The following is a 15,608-nucleotide window of genomic DNA, read 5'->3' as shown; positions in this document are numbered from 1 at the left end:
TTTTGCAGTTATGTGTTCTCAAAGCTTGTCTTGGTGAGTCAACACATTTCTGACACCCTGCAATGGCATAAATAAGCAGCTGTACCTGCTGAGGTTCAGTGGTATTGAAGCTGATGACATGTACTATATGCTTCTGCTCTGTGTGTGTGTGTGTGTGCCTGAGGTAGCCAACTGATCCCATGTCTTTTCCTATAGATTCCTGCCATGTCCTGGTTCGTGTCCCTGTGGATTAGCCTGAGCCTGTTTGTACTCTGCCAGGCCACCCTTTATGAGACCATCCAGCAACACCATGTGGCCAGGCCGGGGCACAACGCTATTCAGATCCTAGGTGAGTTCTGAAAAAATCTCTCTTTTGTCCTCTCTGGCTGTCTGGCTGGGAAAAAAAATCCCCAGCTCAAAACCTCCTGCAGCTTGCTCTTTTAACCAGGTCTTATTCGTGGGATGAAAGTGGTTTTGTTCTAGAGAGTTTGCGCTGGGGCTAAAGCTGGGCGAATTTTGTCAGGTTTTTCGGTGAACCTGGATGGATTTTGATTGCATGTCTAACTCTACTCCTGCACGGTTGGAGAGGCGAGTGAGGCGAACACTTGAAGCCTTACCCAAGCTCCAGTTTTGATGTTTCATATGAGCAGTTTTTCGAGTGCAGTACAGAACACCTCCCCTCCCTCCCCCTCTTCTCTCCTCTCCTTCCTCCCTTCCTCTCTCCTTTCCTCTTCTCGCCTCCCCTCTCCCAACCCTTCCCCTCTCCTTTCCTCTTCTCTCCTCTCCTCTTCTCTCCTCCCTTGCCCTCTCCTTTCCTCTTCTCTCCTCTCCTTTCCTCTCCTCTCCTCTCCTCTTCTCTCCTTTCCTCTCCTCTCCTCCCTTCCCCTCTCCTTTCCTCTTCTCTCCTCTCCTTTCCTCTCCTATCCTCTTCTCTCCTCTCCTCTCCTCCCTTCCCCTCTCCTTTCCTCTCCTCTCCTCTCCTCTCTTCTCCTATCCTCTCCTCCCTTCCCCTCTCCTCTCCTATCCTATCCTCTCCTCTCCTCTCCTCCCCTCTCCTCCCTTCCCCTCTCCTCTCCTCTCCTATCCTTTCCTCTCCTCTCCTCCCTTCCCCTCTCCTCTCCTCCCTTCCCCTCTCCTTTCCTCTTCTCTCCTCTCCTTTCCTCTCCTATCCTCTCCTCTTCTCTCCTCTCCTCTCCTCCCTTCCCCTCTCCTTTCCTCTCCTCTCCTCTCCTCTCTTCTCCTATCCTCTCCTCTCCTCCCTTCCCCTCTCCTCTCCTATCCTCTCCTCTCCTCCCCTCTCCTCCCTTCCCCTCTCCTCTCCTCTCCTATCCTTTCCTCTCCTCTCCTCTCCTCCCTTCCCCTCTCCTCTCCTCTCCTCTCCTCTCCTCTTCTCTCCTCTCCTGTCCCCTCTCCTCTCCTTTCGTCTCCTCACCTCCCCTTACCAGCTCCAGTTCCTCTGTGTTTCCTCGCTCTCTCTGGAGGTCTCTGCAGGGGTAGGAAAAGGCACAGCAAAAGCGGAGGCATCTTGGCTCCAGCAGCCGGCATGGCGAGGCAGGCTCCAGGCTAAACAATCTACATCAGACTGTGTGAAAACCAGAGGGGGCTGCTCTGATCACCATGACTCCAACGGAAATGACAATTATGTTTCTTTTTTGCTCTGTGGAAATATTCGGCAATTAAGCTGAGTTTCGATGGCGGCACGCGGGCCAAAGGGGGTGGAAGTCACTGAGGTGGGTCTCATTCATACGCTTTTTTTGTACATCGACAGAGCAGCAGCCCCCGTGCCTTGTTTTAACTGTGATACCAGGGCCTTGGGCAAATCAGAAGCAGAGCCAGTTTTGAAAAAAGAAAAAAAAAGGCCACGCACCAGTCAGACTTTCCCTATTCCATTTTTCTCCCAAATGTTAGCACATTAATAATGCACATTTTGAATTTTATAAAAAAAAGTATCAGCATGACTGTCATCACACAGAGAATCCTTGATAAAGAAGTAGCATTTTCATTGCATGGTGGCGACAGAAATTCTCTATAACTGACGAGGTCCCGAAGTGGTGTGGATGTGTTATGGTTTATTTCTGGCTGCAGTGGCTGGCAAATGGAGCCGTGTGTGATCTGTGAGTGGTACAGAGAGGCTTCACATCACACAAAGCACTCTAAACTCATTAATCTGAACACAAGGAACGGAAAGCGTCGAACGACAGGATTGGCCAGATGAATTTTTAAAAGAGTGCTTCCAGGTTTTTTTCCCCTCTTCCGGGCCTAGCAAAGCATGGTGCCAAAGATGTACAAGGAAGTGCATGCCCTACAGTAAGTGACTTCTGAATTATGGAAGAACAGGCAAAAAAGGAGGGGAGGAAATTCGTCACACTTCATGGTGAAGTTGTATAGATTATCACTAGAAGACACTACATATCAATGGCGTTTCCTCAGAGATTTGTGGGATGTTGCCGTGCACACACACACACACACACACACACACACACACACACACAAACACACACACACACATTGAGAGAGAGAGGGAGAGAGAGAGATACAAATTTGTGTTCTTGAAGACCGCTTTCATCTAGACGCCTGTTACTGAAGATTTTATGTGTCCGTAGGGAAAGGAAAATAAAAGGACAAGATGGAGGAGATGTGTTCCAAAGAGATAATCACACCATAAAAATGATCAAGTCCCCCACACTTTGTCCTGGATATTTAACATTTGTCAAAGCAGATGCAGGCTCAAACCGCTCCACTCCATGGTGGGCTTTTCATTGTATTGTTTATCCTCCTAAGCCATGAAAGCTTGCTTGTGGTTGTGGTATTGCTCACTGTATCATATGATCTGGGAGGCAAAACTGGAGGGGGAGGAAAGCTGAATAGTATATTGATATTAAGCACTAGGAGCTGAACACTTAGTGGCAGACTCACGCAATACTCACTGAAATAAATATACAGTATATATTTAACATTAGGCTTTTAGTGCACCTCTTATGTGAGGTAGAATGTTTTTTTTATCAGGGCCACAGATGATGTCAGTCTTGGGGAAACACTCTGGGTTGCATCCAGCTGGACTTGACCAGGGCTGTTTTCTCGGAATTGAAATACTATGAAGAAATATCTGAATTAGAATTGATTTTATAATTTGCGGATCCTCTCTAGTTTCACCATGCAGACTTTAAAATATAAATAGATTTCCACTGCCTGACGAGGAAGAAGGACTGCAAGAGAGAGGGAGAGAGGGACAGAGAGAGAACTCAGATCTGAGAGGAAGGAGTTTTTTTATGCTCAGAGTCTTTATCCCACAATCAAAGGCTATCAAAATGAGCTATCAGCATATAAAATCACATTTGCTAAATATGAGTTGAGCCTGATGCATTATAAATATCTGCCATCATTTATTAAAGAGAGAGAGCTCACAACATAGTGTGAGATGATATGTATGGTATATTACACAGAACACAAACATTTCGGCGTTGTAGATATTCCATTTTATTGAAAAAGCTAATATAGGTATTGACATCCATGTAAAAATGCTCCATTACTGAGATGAAGTGTTGTCTAATTGAATCCTTGTGTTCTTTATTGGGTTGCGTTTACAGTGTCAGCTACTATTATGGTGAGGCAGGCCAGGTTGTTGAAAGCAAGGTAGCCTTCCTGGTCCATAAAGAAAGGCAGTAACACGGCAAGCAGCTGAGTAACCCGTCTTACTGCCCGAGGCCACAGTAGTGACACAGAGATTGTCCGAGTCTGTAAGGTCAAAACTCACTCTATGAGAACATGTAAAGGAAGCAGACAGGATATGCACAGATAGAACTAGAGGTATGTGTGCCTGAAGAGAAGACATCTTTTGGTGCATGGAACCTTTTGGAACATGAAGCTTTTGGTAGAAGCAAACATACAGTATACGTATACATATACATGTGCATGTACATACATGTTCATGTATACATATATTTGTTCAAGTAATGTTCAAGGAATATGCATCTGTAAAGTCCAGTCGTCCTAAAATGCTTCAAGATGGCTATTCTTGAATGACCTCTCTCTTTCTTTGTCTAAAAGAAAAAAATGCTTCCCTGACAAAAATCCCGTCACAGTCGTGGTTTGTATTGAGTAACGATTCGCTCGACTGCTCCATCACCTGCTCAGGCAGCGTCATGCCACCCGTCCCATGAGCCACCGCTTCTCGAGCTCCCTGGCGCCCTGCACTCAGACGAGATTGATGGCGCTCTGATTCTAGGCAGCCAATTCTGGTCTCTCAAGAAATAATCCAGTACATTGACGGATGAGTGGAATGTGACATGACACAATCCTTCCCACTCGCAGCTCTCTCCTCCTGCCTTACCTGCTGCCGGATCCACCACACGATGCCTCTGAGTCTTCGTCGGCCTCCAACTGCTGGCGGAATTTTCTAGATGCTCTTCTCGTCACTTCAGGCTTATTTCTCCGATCATGTCCAACACGAGCAAGCAAGCAAGCCCAGTCCCCATTTCATTAGCAGAATTGGCAAGACTAGATACAGGAACTGCTAGGTGTGTGTTCTCTTGGTTTATATCATGACAAGGTGTCATGTTATGGCTTGGTAAGTAGGCATGTTTGTCAAGGTCATGAGGTATGATATATGAAAATGCAGCAGGAAAAAGTCACAACAGAGCTGTCATACCCTGACACATTCAGTCCCTGAATAAGTGGGCTGTCAAGTAGTCTATGTGGGAAGGTTGTTTTTAAAAGTATTTCTGCTTAACTGTCACTCATAATTTCCTAGGTAGGGATCAGGGATAACTGTCATTCGTAGCCAAATGTTTCTGTCTGCATTGTGGTGTGAACACTGAAATTAATGCTCCTAGTTTTAAGTGCAGTTTCTTTGTTTTACCATGGTTGTGATTCTTTAAATATAGACATGCTAGTCTGTCACCATTTATTCTAAATTTCATTAGGAGGTTATATTTAAACTGTAGAGCAGGCTAACGTACAGTCTAGCTTTGTTGACTTAGAGTGTCGGGCTTCTTGTTTCCATTAAGATGTAGGAAAATGCCTCATTAGGTCCTGTCAAAGCAGAGGAGAAGATGATTAGCACTTCATAGCAGGCTGTGATCAATTGGTAGCCATGGAGTTGGCACCCTGATTTAGGCCATTGATTTGGTATTAGCATTCAATGACTAATCTGCCTTCTGAGAATTGAAATTGCTAATCAATTTGGTGTTCAGTATGCCACACGAGGCAGGGCTCAGTGAGTCTGTGAGGTAGTGGACAGGAGGATTGGATCCCATTGATCAACTTCATGTGGATCATCAGATAAATGGAACCTATCGCAGTGCACCAGATTGCATGTGATCTGAGAGTATCAGTATTAAGATTAAGATAATTAATTAATAATGAATGGGATTTCAAGATTGCTGGAGTGTTTGATAAGGCAACTAACCTAGATAACTAACTAACCCTAGGTTAAACTCCAAAAGGCTTTAATGTAATGTTCACTTTTTATCCATGGATGTCTCAAGAGTTCACAATAGACTCTGTGCCATTCATTTTTGGGATGCTGTAATTCTTAATACGCTGCAATGAATAAGGCACTGTTAAAATTACATTTAAAGATTGAAAGAATTTCTGCTTTGACTTGCCAGCTGTAAACTCAATATATCTGCCAATAGAAAACAGGTTTAGGGTCAAAATGACCGCATGAAAGAGTAGCTACACAATGTTAACATAGCCTGATTGACTTCACAGCTACCTTTAAATGGGCAAACCTGTTGGAAGGCAAATTGATAAATAAACCCAAATTCAATTTAATTCAACGGGTGGTGACTTCGCCTTTTTTTTACCTCTGAAAATTGGATAACACAGGAACATTCAATCAGGGTGGCTCAGATAATTCAAGGGCTCATCATTTTGAGAGCGCCTTTGCAGACCGTCACAAACAACCCATTAGCACCACAGCCCAGATGAAATTGTATTGGGTTTTGAATGAGATGGTGCAAGGGGTGTTCCATCACTGAAATTCTCATGGGTTAAACAGGTTAGCACAGTCAAACATAAGTACTTTTTTCAAAATGCTCTGTGTAATTGCTTGTTGATGAAAATCAAACTAAACGTGACACAAATGCAATAACATTTGGCGTTTTCACTTTTTTTGTATTCAGAGCCTTTAATGTGAATATATGTTTTATTATAATTGTTCTTAAAAACAACACCGTTTGGAGAGGAGCCCATTTGGTGAGGCTTCTATACTGATTGCTCTCTATGCCCTTGGACATATTGAAGTCCCCCTTTTTTAAACCAGGGCAATAACGGCATGATCAGCCCTGTGCTCAACACGCTTCTCTCACCCATCTGAGCTTTTCTCTTCAATTTCCTCGTCTCTATCGGGCCCTCAGACGATTTGTCATGGATCAGATGAGACAATTTGTCATGGATTAGTGCACTTAAATGTCTGTGGTGCTGGGAGCAGCCAGTGGAAAAGCTGAAGAATCCTATTACAGTGATTTTTATGGCATTTTGGGGGATGGGTGGAATGGTAGTTGAATTGGCACTCTACTGTATGTGAGCTTTATACATTCACTTTTTTTGTGTGCGCTTTCTTGCTTTTTGCCTGTTTTAGAATAGCTGACTCATGCACAACAGTTCTTAGAGGAAGTTTCATTGATGTTTATGCCGACTGGGAAATGTGGGATATGGAGGCTGGCTACAGATACTCTTCTCTTTCTATATTTAGGTCATCCAGCGAGACCACTAATGAAAGTCTATTATTAGTAGCATTAACACCACTATTACTATAATCAATGCCAAAACAGCATAAGGATCTTGTGTAGATTAAAACTTATTTATCAAATTCCAGTTATTAATCCTGAAACATTTCATAAAAACAAAATGTAACAGGGGAGGGGGGGGGGGGGGTGGACCACCAAAGCTTGTGGGCTGTACTGAGCAAATTTAATTTTGCACCAGAGAAATAAAAAGGTTATTTGTGTTTGCTAAGCAGTGCTCCGTTTCAAGGGCGGCATCATATCCCACTCTCTCAGAGGCTTCTCTTTGGATACACAAGATTCTATAAGATTAGACTCCCTCTCCCTTATCGCTTCATATGGTCTGATAAACGTGTCAAACCGGCAGACAGGCCGCACCCTCTCACACGATATTTAAATAGTCTATATCTGGCTTCAACTGGTTCACCCAAACAGAGCCGGGCTGTGGACTACTGCTGTTTCATTCTGCTGCTTTCCCCACTGGAGATCATGCTAGGACAATATGCATATTAAGCATTGCACCATACTGAGAAAGGGATCCCATTATGCCCGGTTGCATCTTGCTCTCACTCAACTACACACCCTCATGACTGTCAAACCGCATGAGTGCCCTGGTTGTTCTAGCAAGCGCTAAAACATTGCTAGCAGCACATTGCTATGCAGCTCAGATCATTCGCACCATGTCTGGACACAACCGCAGACGACTTCGCCTAGTGTCTTATGATACACTCTGACTACTGCAATGGGCATGAAATAAAAATTAAATAGATATTGAATCCATCACAGCAATCACCATTCATTGCCATTCGATCAGGGACCCTTTCAAAAAGACAAACAAATATGCTCCTATATCTATGCTCCAATGTGCATCAATTAATGCCAGCTTATGGCTCATGTTGTCACGCACAACATTGAAAGTCTGCTTCAGCTGACATCCTAACCTCTTCCTTCTCTGTGTTGTGTCACTATTTAAGTCTTGCGTGAACGCTGTCAGGAAAGAGCTGCTAATGAATTGCTTGGATGCTAATAGTATCACCATACAGCCCTTTCCCCCCTCCGTCTTGAGTTTTTCAAAAGAACTGTTTGTGTGATGAAGCACTGGAGCTTCGGTGATATTAAGCATGAATACTCTCTCACCCACTTAAGCCATTTTATCTGATTGAATATGCAAAAGGAAGGTCAGAACTTCCGCCCCATCTTTCATGAATAGTTATCCATCTTGTGCCGACTAGTGATTGTAGCTGTGCCCCAAATGTCTCCCAGGCTTGCTCTCGCACAAGGAAAATAACTCAATTTGTCTTGTCTGATATGACTTGATGAGACAGACTCATATTGCCTTATCCGCTCCTTATCATCTGAACCCCCAATAATGTCAAGTCCTTCAGAGAGAGGCTAGCCCCTCTTAATCTCAGCTGCTATAGAGTAGGCACACTGACCAGAAAGACCCATTTTTCTGTGTTGAGTATGAAGACCTTGCAGTGTAATGAGGTCTGGGAAGCACAATCTGTTGAGCAAACAGGGCGGATTATGTACAAGCCTAAAGGATTTTGATTGTTGATATAGTGCACCTGTTTCTATTCACATCAGAGGCTAACTATGCTCGCCCTTTTCATTTTTCCTTCAACTGGCAATTTCATATTTCTATTAGCTCTTTCTAAAGGGGGAGGTGCCGCTTGCTGGCTTCCCCCTCTGTGAGTTTGAATGCCATGGATAAAGAACTGTCTGTCTGCTAATTTGTAGCTACGTGCCCTGTCTGTCAGGTAGATTGAATCAGTCTCATTGTGCAGGGCGAGGGGATGAGAGATGAATTGCGGCCTGGGTCTGTCAAGCGTCTCAGTGTCCACACTGTCATTAGGACCGCTCTGCTTATTATCTGCTCAGGGACTCTGTTCTCCGAGAACTCACCTATTGTGGTATGAGCTATATACATCAATAGCCCCTGTCCCGCTTCTCTGCAGGCTGTCTAGCACACCCATTATTCTAGGGAGCATTCAGAAGCAGCAGGCAGCGTTTTCTGAAGTTTGCATTTATTATCTCTTTATCCTGAATGGTGCTCTAAAAAGACTGTTTTACCACTGTACTGTAGGTCTGTGTGGCTTTTCTTCCTTGTCCTAATTGTATGGTGCCGATACCCTGGAGGGTTGAACAGATAATTCTGATTCTGTCATTCTCAAAGGCAGTGTGTCTGAAAGGTGTTGTCACTAATATGAGCTGTAATTTTGCAATCCATTTGTTGTGCATCATTACTGTATTATTAATAGACACTACTGGCTAAGAACATAATTATTATGTTTTACGGCAATATTATTCGTTAATCATAATCAAATCAAAAATTAATCAAAAAGATTTATAGGCACACTCACGCAGTTTTGTTGACCAATGGTCTGTCATTCATATTCTTGTCTAGTATTGTGGTTTAGCTCTCATTGACATTGACTCATCAGTTAATAAGGCCTAATGCTCCATTGAGTAGATCAAAGAGAAATTGACTTTTTAGGAAAGTGCCTGTTTTCTGCTTTTTCACGAACACAGCTCTCGGAACCCAGTCATCCACAGGAGAAGAGATAGCACCTACGCTAAAAGGACATTTAAGGTCTTTAGTGGAATGTGCATCTGTCTGATACGATTCTGGAAGCACCCTCTAGATCTGCCCAGCCATCTAGTCATTTTCTGCATACTCTCGTTCAATAGCTTGTGCCAAATGACTCATGCAGAGCTGGAATATTAGTCAGTCTTCATGCAGAAAGCAGGGAACCACCACAGAATCGTAAAAAGCAGAAGCACTGCTCAAGTCAAGTTCACAGAAGGTGTGTGTGTGTGAATGAGAGAGAGAGAGGGAGAGTAAGAGAGAGAGAGAGAGAGGGAGAGTGAGAGAGAGAGAAGGAGTCCCACTTCTCGTTGGCACCTTTTATAGGCAAGAAAATGTGCAATTTGCATCAAGAGTGAAAACGAGAGAGAAGCAACACACCAAACAACGCACAACCTTCTCAAACTCTTCTTCAACAAATTGAAAATGTCAAGCCCAACCCACACAGGTGTCGGCTGCAGGGGAGACACCGAGAAAGGGTGGTGACGGTGGGGTTGGGAGGTGAGGACCAGGGGCTAGGAGAGGAGGAGCAGATGAACACTAAAGCTTCCCTCATTAGAGGAGGGGAGGAGGGGTACGTGTTTCCATGTGCTGACAGGTCGTCTCACTTGGCTTGACACCCTGGCGTGCACCGTGGCACAGAGAACGAGAGTGCACAGGAGGGGGGCACTGGGAGTGGCTGGCTGAAGATGGCAGCAGCTGCGTGCCACTGCATCTTTGGCCTCCCTGAGGGCAAAGTGGCAAAGTGGCATCGCCCGGAAAAAGAAAATGTTTCCTCTTTCGGTGTGCACGCCAAGGTTCAGAGGTTGGCAGGCACCCCCCCTCCCTTTTCTGCTGTCAAGTTAAACACACCTGAGGATGGGGTCTGCGTGATGTAGCTGCAAGAAAGAAAAGGGGGAAAAAAAACTGCCGAACACATGGTGCTTAAGAGAAGCACACTCATATTTGTGCTCTGACACGCTAGATTACCTTCGTTATTGGCACAACATTTAGTTCCTCAGCAAAAAAGCCCCTCTCTTTTTCTGCTTGGCTCGGCCACAGTCGAATCTCCCGCATTCGGCCTCCACAACACATCAGCATAACGGAGCCCCTGCTAAGCAGCGCGTAAATATTTCATACCCCTGTAATATAATGTGTTAGTATGACAGATGCAGTAGTGAGATCCAGCGCCCATGTGCTTTACATTGGCGTTTAAAAAGAACCTAATGCCCACGCCGCGTGCCTTGGAGGCTGTGAAGACGCACGGGGATGGCGCGAATTAGTTGAAGCACCACTTCAGCCGCCGAATCAATGAATGAGATTTAAATTACACTTCTGAGATGAAAGCCCCTTTACCCAGAGTATCAGATGCAATCTAACAGCAATAGAGCGGGGGCAAACGGCTGAGTCGAGCCTGGCTCCAGCCGAGGAGTGTTTTTCTGGATAATGATCATCAGCGCTGGTGGGCCGTAGAGTGAGATGCATGCCATCCTTGCGTGGGCTTAATCACGCTAATAGAATGGGTCAAAATTATAGCCCATTTGTTGGGCATGGAAAGGCCAATTACAGATTGTTTTATATTATCGATAGATCACCCCTTTATTCCGCTTGTTATTCTGAAGTATGATAGATATGGTACATCTAGAGACGCACGGGTGTTAAATGTTAATGCTTTCTGTTTTTTGAAAATAGAATATAATAATCGTGACGGTTGTTTCCATGGCAATGCATGAAATAAAAGATACCTAGACAAGACAGCCTATGCCTTATGGCCTCTGTGTTTAGTCTTGGAGAGAGGCACCTCTGTCCTGGTTCCACCCCTAGTCCTGATTACTGGGTGAAACAAGAGATTTTTTACTCTGGCTCAGCATGTGAAAGTGGGCAAGAAGTAGGCCAGTGGCGAGGAAGGAGGAGGCCATGGCAGATCTACCCTCTCCACTGAATGACGTCTGCCATCTATCATCACACGCAGGTGCACCTCATGTGGCGAGGCGGCTGGCTACTGTCATTTCCAAGAGGGGCTCGCTGCCGCCCAGACATTTGCATCTTCCCGCTGCCGGTGCTGGTGATGGTGCTGGTGCTGGTGTGCCTCCGCTATTGCCAGGCAGAGGCAATGGCTGGGATGCCGCAGACAGATGGCGTCCATTTGATCAGGAAAGGGCTGTAATGTCAGGCGGGGAATAGCTTAACGAGGACCTGTCACGGGGTCCTCACGAGCGACAGCCTCACCTCCGTCTCTCCTGCCATAAATGTATTAACCTTTTTAGAATGCTCCGCTTGATGAACACCTGCCCGTGCCCATGCAGCAGCATACACACTCCAGGCCTGCCAGCGGGCAAGGGGCCAGTGTGTGTGTGTGTGTGTGCCTATGTGTATCTCTGTATATTTGTATGTGTAGTTTTCTCTCTCTCTCTCTCTCTCTCTCTCTCTCTCTATGTATGTGTGTGTGTGCGTTTGTGTGTATGCCCATAATGCATGTATGAAAAATGACCACCACCATCCCCAATGCAACGTCCATCCTGTCCAGAATGGGACTCCTGGCGCCAGTTGGCCATTTCCACATGTGGAGACAACAATACTGTCTCCTCTCCTGCAATCTGTTTCGATGGACAGCCAAAAGCTGTGCTCCGCTGGTGCATAACATTCTCTGCCTTTTTTCGGCTCATGTGCTGGCTTTTAAAAGCTGTCAGTCAGAAGACCCGTGCTGTCATGTGAGCACAGCGAAGCTGGAATTTAGCCACAATGTATTGCCACCTTTACTATCTTTTGGCTGCCTTTCCTTCAACGTTTTTAAGCAGGGCTAATTCAACCTGCGATAGTATGCCATTACAGATGGGGGCATATGATATGTAAACAAAATGATAATATTTTAGTGTGAGCGGCATGCCTATCAAAATCCTCATTATGCTGTCTATCGGGATGGTCGTGGCATTCAGAACATTCTCAGGATCACATTCCAATGTTATCTTGTCACACTGGCAAATTCAATTTTAGATGGCTAGATGTTAAAGTCAAGAAAATCCCCTTTGCTCTCTCTCTCTCTCTCTCTCTTTTTGTCAGTGAAATACGATTAAATATTTTTTTTATTCTGGGCAATAGACAACTAGTCGGGCAGGCATGGAAATATGTGGCCGGAGTATAAAGACAAAAGCAACGTGAGAGCAACTCATATTGTTAGATATTTCATAGGCTGGCACAAAGTGTGCCGTATGGCAGAGCACATTGAACACAGTGCCTAATGGAGGAGCTAGCATTGTGGTCAGTCCATTTGTTTCTGTATATGGCTATAGAAGTTAGGAATACATTTGGTCATAACTGCATGAAATATGACTTATGGCATTGTTATTTTTCAGTTTCAAGTTTCAAATGGGGCAAAACACTCAATTTATATAAGATCTCTACTCTGCCCTCACCCAGATATGAGTCATTCTAAAATCAGACAAATAAGTCTTATTTATTTGCTATGGGGACATAATGGCTTTGGTTGTCAATTCCAGATATAAAATCTGCTGCTTGATGAATATGCTTGTTGCGATATTTACTGTTAGGAACCAGCAGCCGGTTGCACCAGTTGAACGTAAGTTCTATCTTAGCTCCAACTTAAACTGGCACTATGTTGGAGTTTAGGAGCTACTAAAATGTAATACAAGTTGCACCACGCAAAATAGTTTCAAGTTATGACTTAAATTTTATTCCTCCCTCTTTCTAGGTGTAAGGTCCATCATAAGTCATTTGTTAACATGGTTTTCTCATTTAAATGGTGGGAATGTCAAATTAGGTATAAATCGAGAAGAGTTACATTCAGACTGATTACACATATTTAATTCACTTGAACAGTGTTTGAATCATGTTTGTATTCACTGGAAATTGTATGGACCTAGCAAATACCAAACATTTATGTACCTAAAGAATGCAGCACTAGTTTGAAACTAGTTACTTTCAACGTAAGGTTTAAGACACACCTTACACCTAAACTTACAATCAAACTTACACTTGACTGGTGCAAACGGGTGCAGCCCTTTATGTTACGGGCGGACTACGGGACTACGGGCTGAAACTAGCAATTTGCTACAACTTGGCAAAAGACATCTATTAATGGTTTTTGTGCAATGTCCCTGTTCAAATAAATGCATTACAATTACAATTACAATGCTACAAACACGATGTTCTAATCCATCAATAATGACCTTGTCAAAATGCCCAAAGCCACACATCTCTGTCATTCCTTTACATCCTTGTCTACTGGCAAAACATAAAAACACACTCTCTCTCTTCAAGGCTTAATTACCTGGTACAGGCATATTTGAAAGACAGGGTCTTTTCTGATTGGCTGCTTTGTGAGAGCCAGTCTTAAGTCACCAAAACAATTTAATTATCTTGCTTGTTTCTAGTATACTGTAAAACACTTTGTGTTTATAGCAAACTGACACTGCTTCCATGGCTGTCACAGGGGGCAGCCGTGGCCTACTGGTTAGCACTTCGGACCTGTAACCGGAGGGTTGCCGGTTCGAACCCCGACCAGTAGGCTGAAGTGCCCTTGAGCAAGGCACCTAACCCCTCGCTGCTCCCCGAGCGCCGCTGTTGATGCAGGCAGCTCACTGTGCCGGGATTAGTGTGTGCTTCCCCTCACTGTGTGCTGTGTGTGTTTCACTAATTCACGGATTGGGATAAATGCAGAGACCAAATTTCCCTCACGGGATCACAAGAGTATATATACTTACTTATACATCATCTAATCATCTCACATCACAACATCTAATGACTGTCAGAAATGACTGTTGCATGACAAAATCTCATTCAATCCACCCACAAATATAGACACTCAAGACACACAAAAACTCAACTAAATACAATTTCAACAGCAAAGTCTACAAGGAAGATAAAATATCTAATCCTCTTCCTTCCCTTTTAGGGACGAAGTTCTTAAATTTCTATCTAAATCTTTGAGCACTGTTGGTCTTGAAGGGCGTAATTAATAAGTCAAGACTCATCTCCCTCTTGAGTTTTGGCAAAAAGAGTTTGATGTGAGTCGGAATGACGCTCAGACGTGTATTAGGCATTCTTGGCACAATTGACACAATTACAGAAGAAAATGTGCATTTTTCGTCAGAGGTCTTCCTGTGCACAGCAGACAGGAGTGTTTGTCGTCAGATAAAGTAGGCGCGTAGATAAACACCCGCCCCAAAGCCATCCCTTTCGCTTTGTATGCGCCCCTCTGTGTGCGTTGCTTAACCCAGCTGCACTTTACATCCCTTTTGTCAGGTCACTAAACACTGTCACATGCAAGCATTTCATAAAACACACATCTTTAGGTTAGGAAAAGCAAACAAACAAACAAACAGAGAAGAAATAATTGTCAAGCACCCCTGGCATTTAGAATTCAACTCGAGCGCTTAGCTGGGAACAACAAGCCAGGAGAGAAAATATTAAACAATATGTGTTTTTCTCCAGCAGCTGTATTTACTGAGTATGTGTTTTTTTTTTAGAAGGCAGAGACTGAACCCACAGAAAATCCAGCATGGTATTCCTATTTCCTGAACTCCTCCCAGCTCTGAGGGAGTACTGAGGGAATAAAACGAGTAAGGGCTAAGTTATCGCTTGGCCCCAAAGTCCACTTTATCTCTCGCCCTGTTCAGAATGTAGTTCATTTCCAGTCACAAACTGCTGAAATGTTCCCCTTCAGAACAAGCCAAGAGCTTGTGCAGACTAGATGGTAACACTCCAGCTTGGGACATTACTCCTAAATGCCCTTAATATTTTAGTACCATACATGATAGTGTCGGCTTTAACACTCGAAAGCTCTTTGTGTGAAGGCTGAGCCTGGAATCACTCTTAGGCCATTGAGCATTGAGTGGTGGAACGAGAGAGAGATGGAGAGAGAGAGAGGGAGAGAGAGAAAAAGAGATAGCAGGTTTAAAGCACTGGCCATAGGTTAACGGAGGCAGTGTAATCCCCAGAGATTATGGATAGAGTTATTATGTGTGGGACGGTGACAGGGAGGCCGAACGGCGTGAGCGATGGGCAGGAAATGGGAGAGCCATGCCCGTTCGCCTCTTCATTGCTGCTGTCGCCCCGCGCTTCATTCGTTCCGGCAATTTCTGTGAGTCGACTGTCCGCGAGTCAGGGCGCAGATGTGATGTGGCACAACAACAACAAAAAAAAAAACCTGGTAAATTGTCACTGTCATTTACGGTGAGGGACACTGGCCATTATTGAGGGCAGTGTTCATCTCCTCGTGTTGCGAGGGAGACATGGTGGGGGTGCCGTGAGCAGGAATGGGGGTTGGGGGGTGGATGATTGTGGGGAGGGGGCTGGGCCATTGTTTGTGGAAGGCC

At 44.5% G+C, this 15,608-nt stretch overlaps 1 protein-coding gene across 2 annotated transcripts in view; it reads left to right on the top strand.

Annotated features, from left to right (window-relative positions):
* The first annotated feature begins 204 nt into the window (after positions 1-204).
* The window catches only part of LOC143104213 (chemokine-like protein TAFA-1), a 112,383-nt gene continuing 96,979 nt past the window's right edge, over positions 205-15,608 (top strand). For both annotated transcript variants that reach the window (XM_076268182.1, XM_076268181.1), the window contains exon 1: positions 205-328. In XM_076268182.1, the coding sequence (XP_076124297.1) occupies positions 205-328 (124 nt within the window). The remainder of the gene's footprint in view (positions 329-15,608) is intronic.

The sequence above is a fragment of the Alosa pseudoharengus genome, unplaced genomic scaffold, assembly GCF_046254945.1.
Source record: "Alosa pseudoharengus isolate Yale_2024_CS ecotype anadromous, Long Island Sound unplaced genomic scaffold, YU_APseudo_1.1 YU_APseudo_1.1_scf_5, whole genome shotgun sequence".
Classification (NCBI taxonomy): Eukaryota; Metazoa; Chordata; class Actinopteri; order Clupeiformes; family Clupeidae; genus Alosa; species Alosa pseudoharengus.
This window is presented reverse-complemented; position numbering and strand designations above follow the sequence as displayed.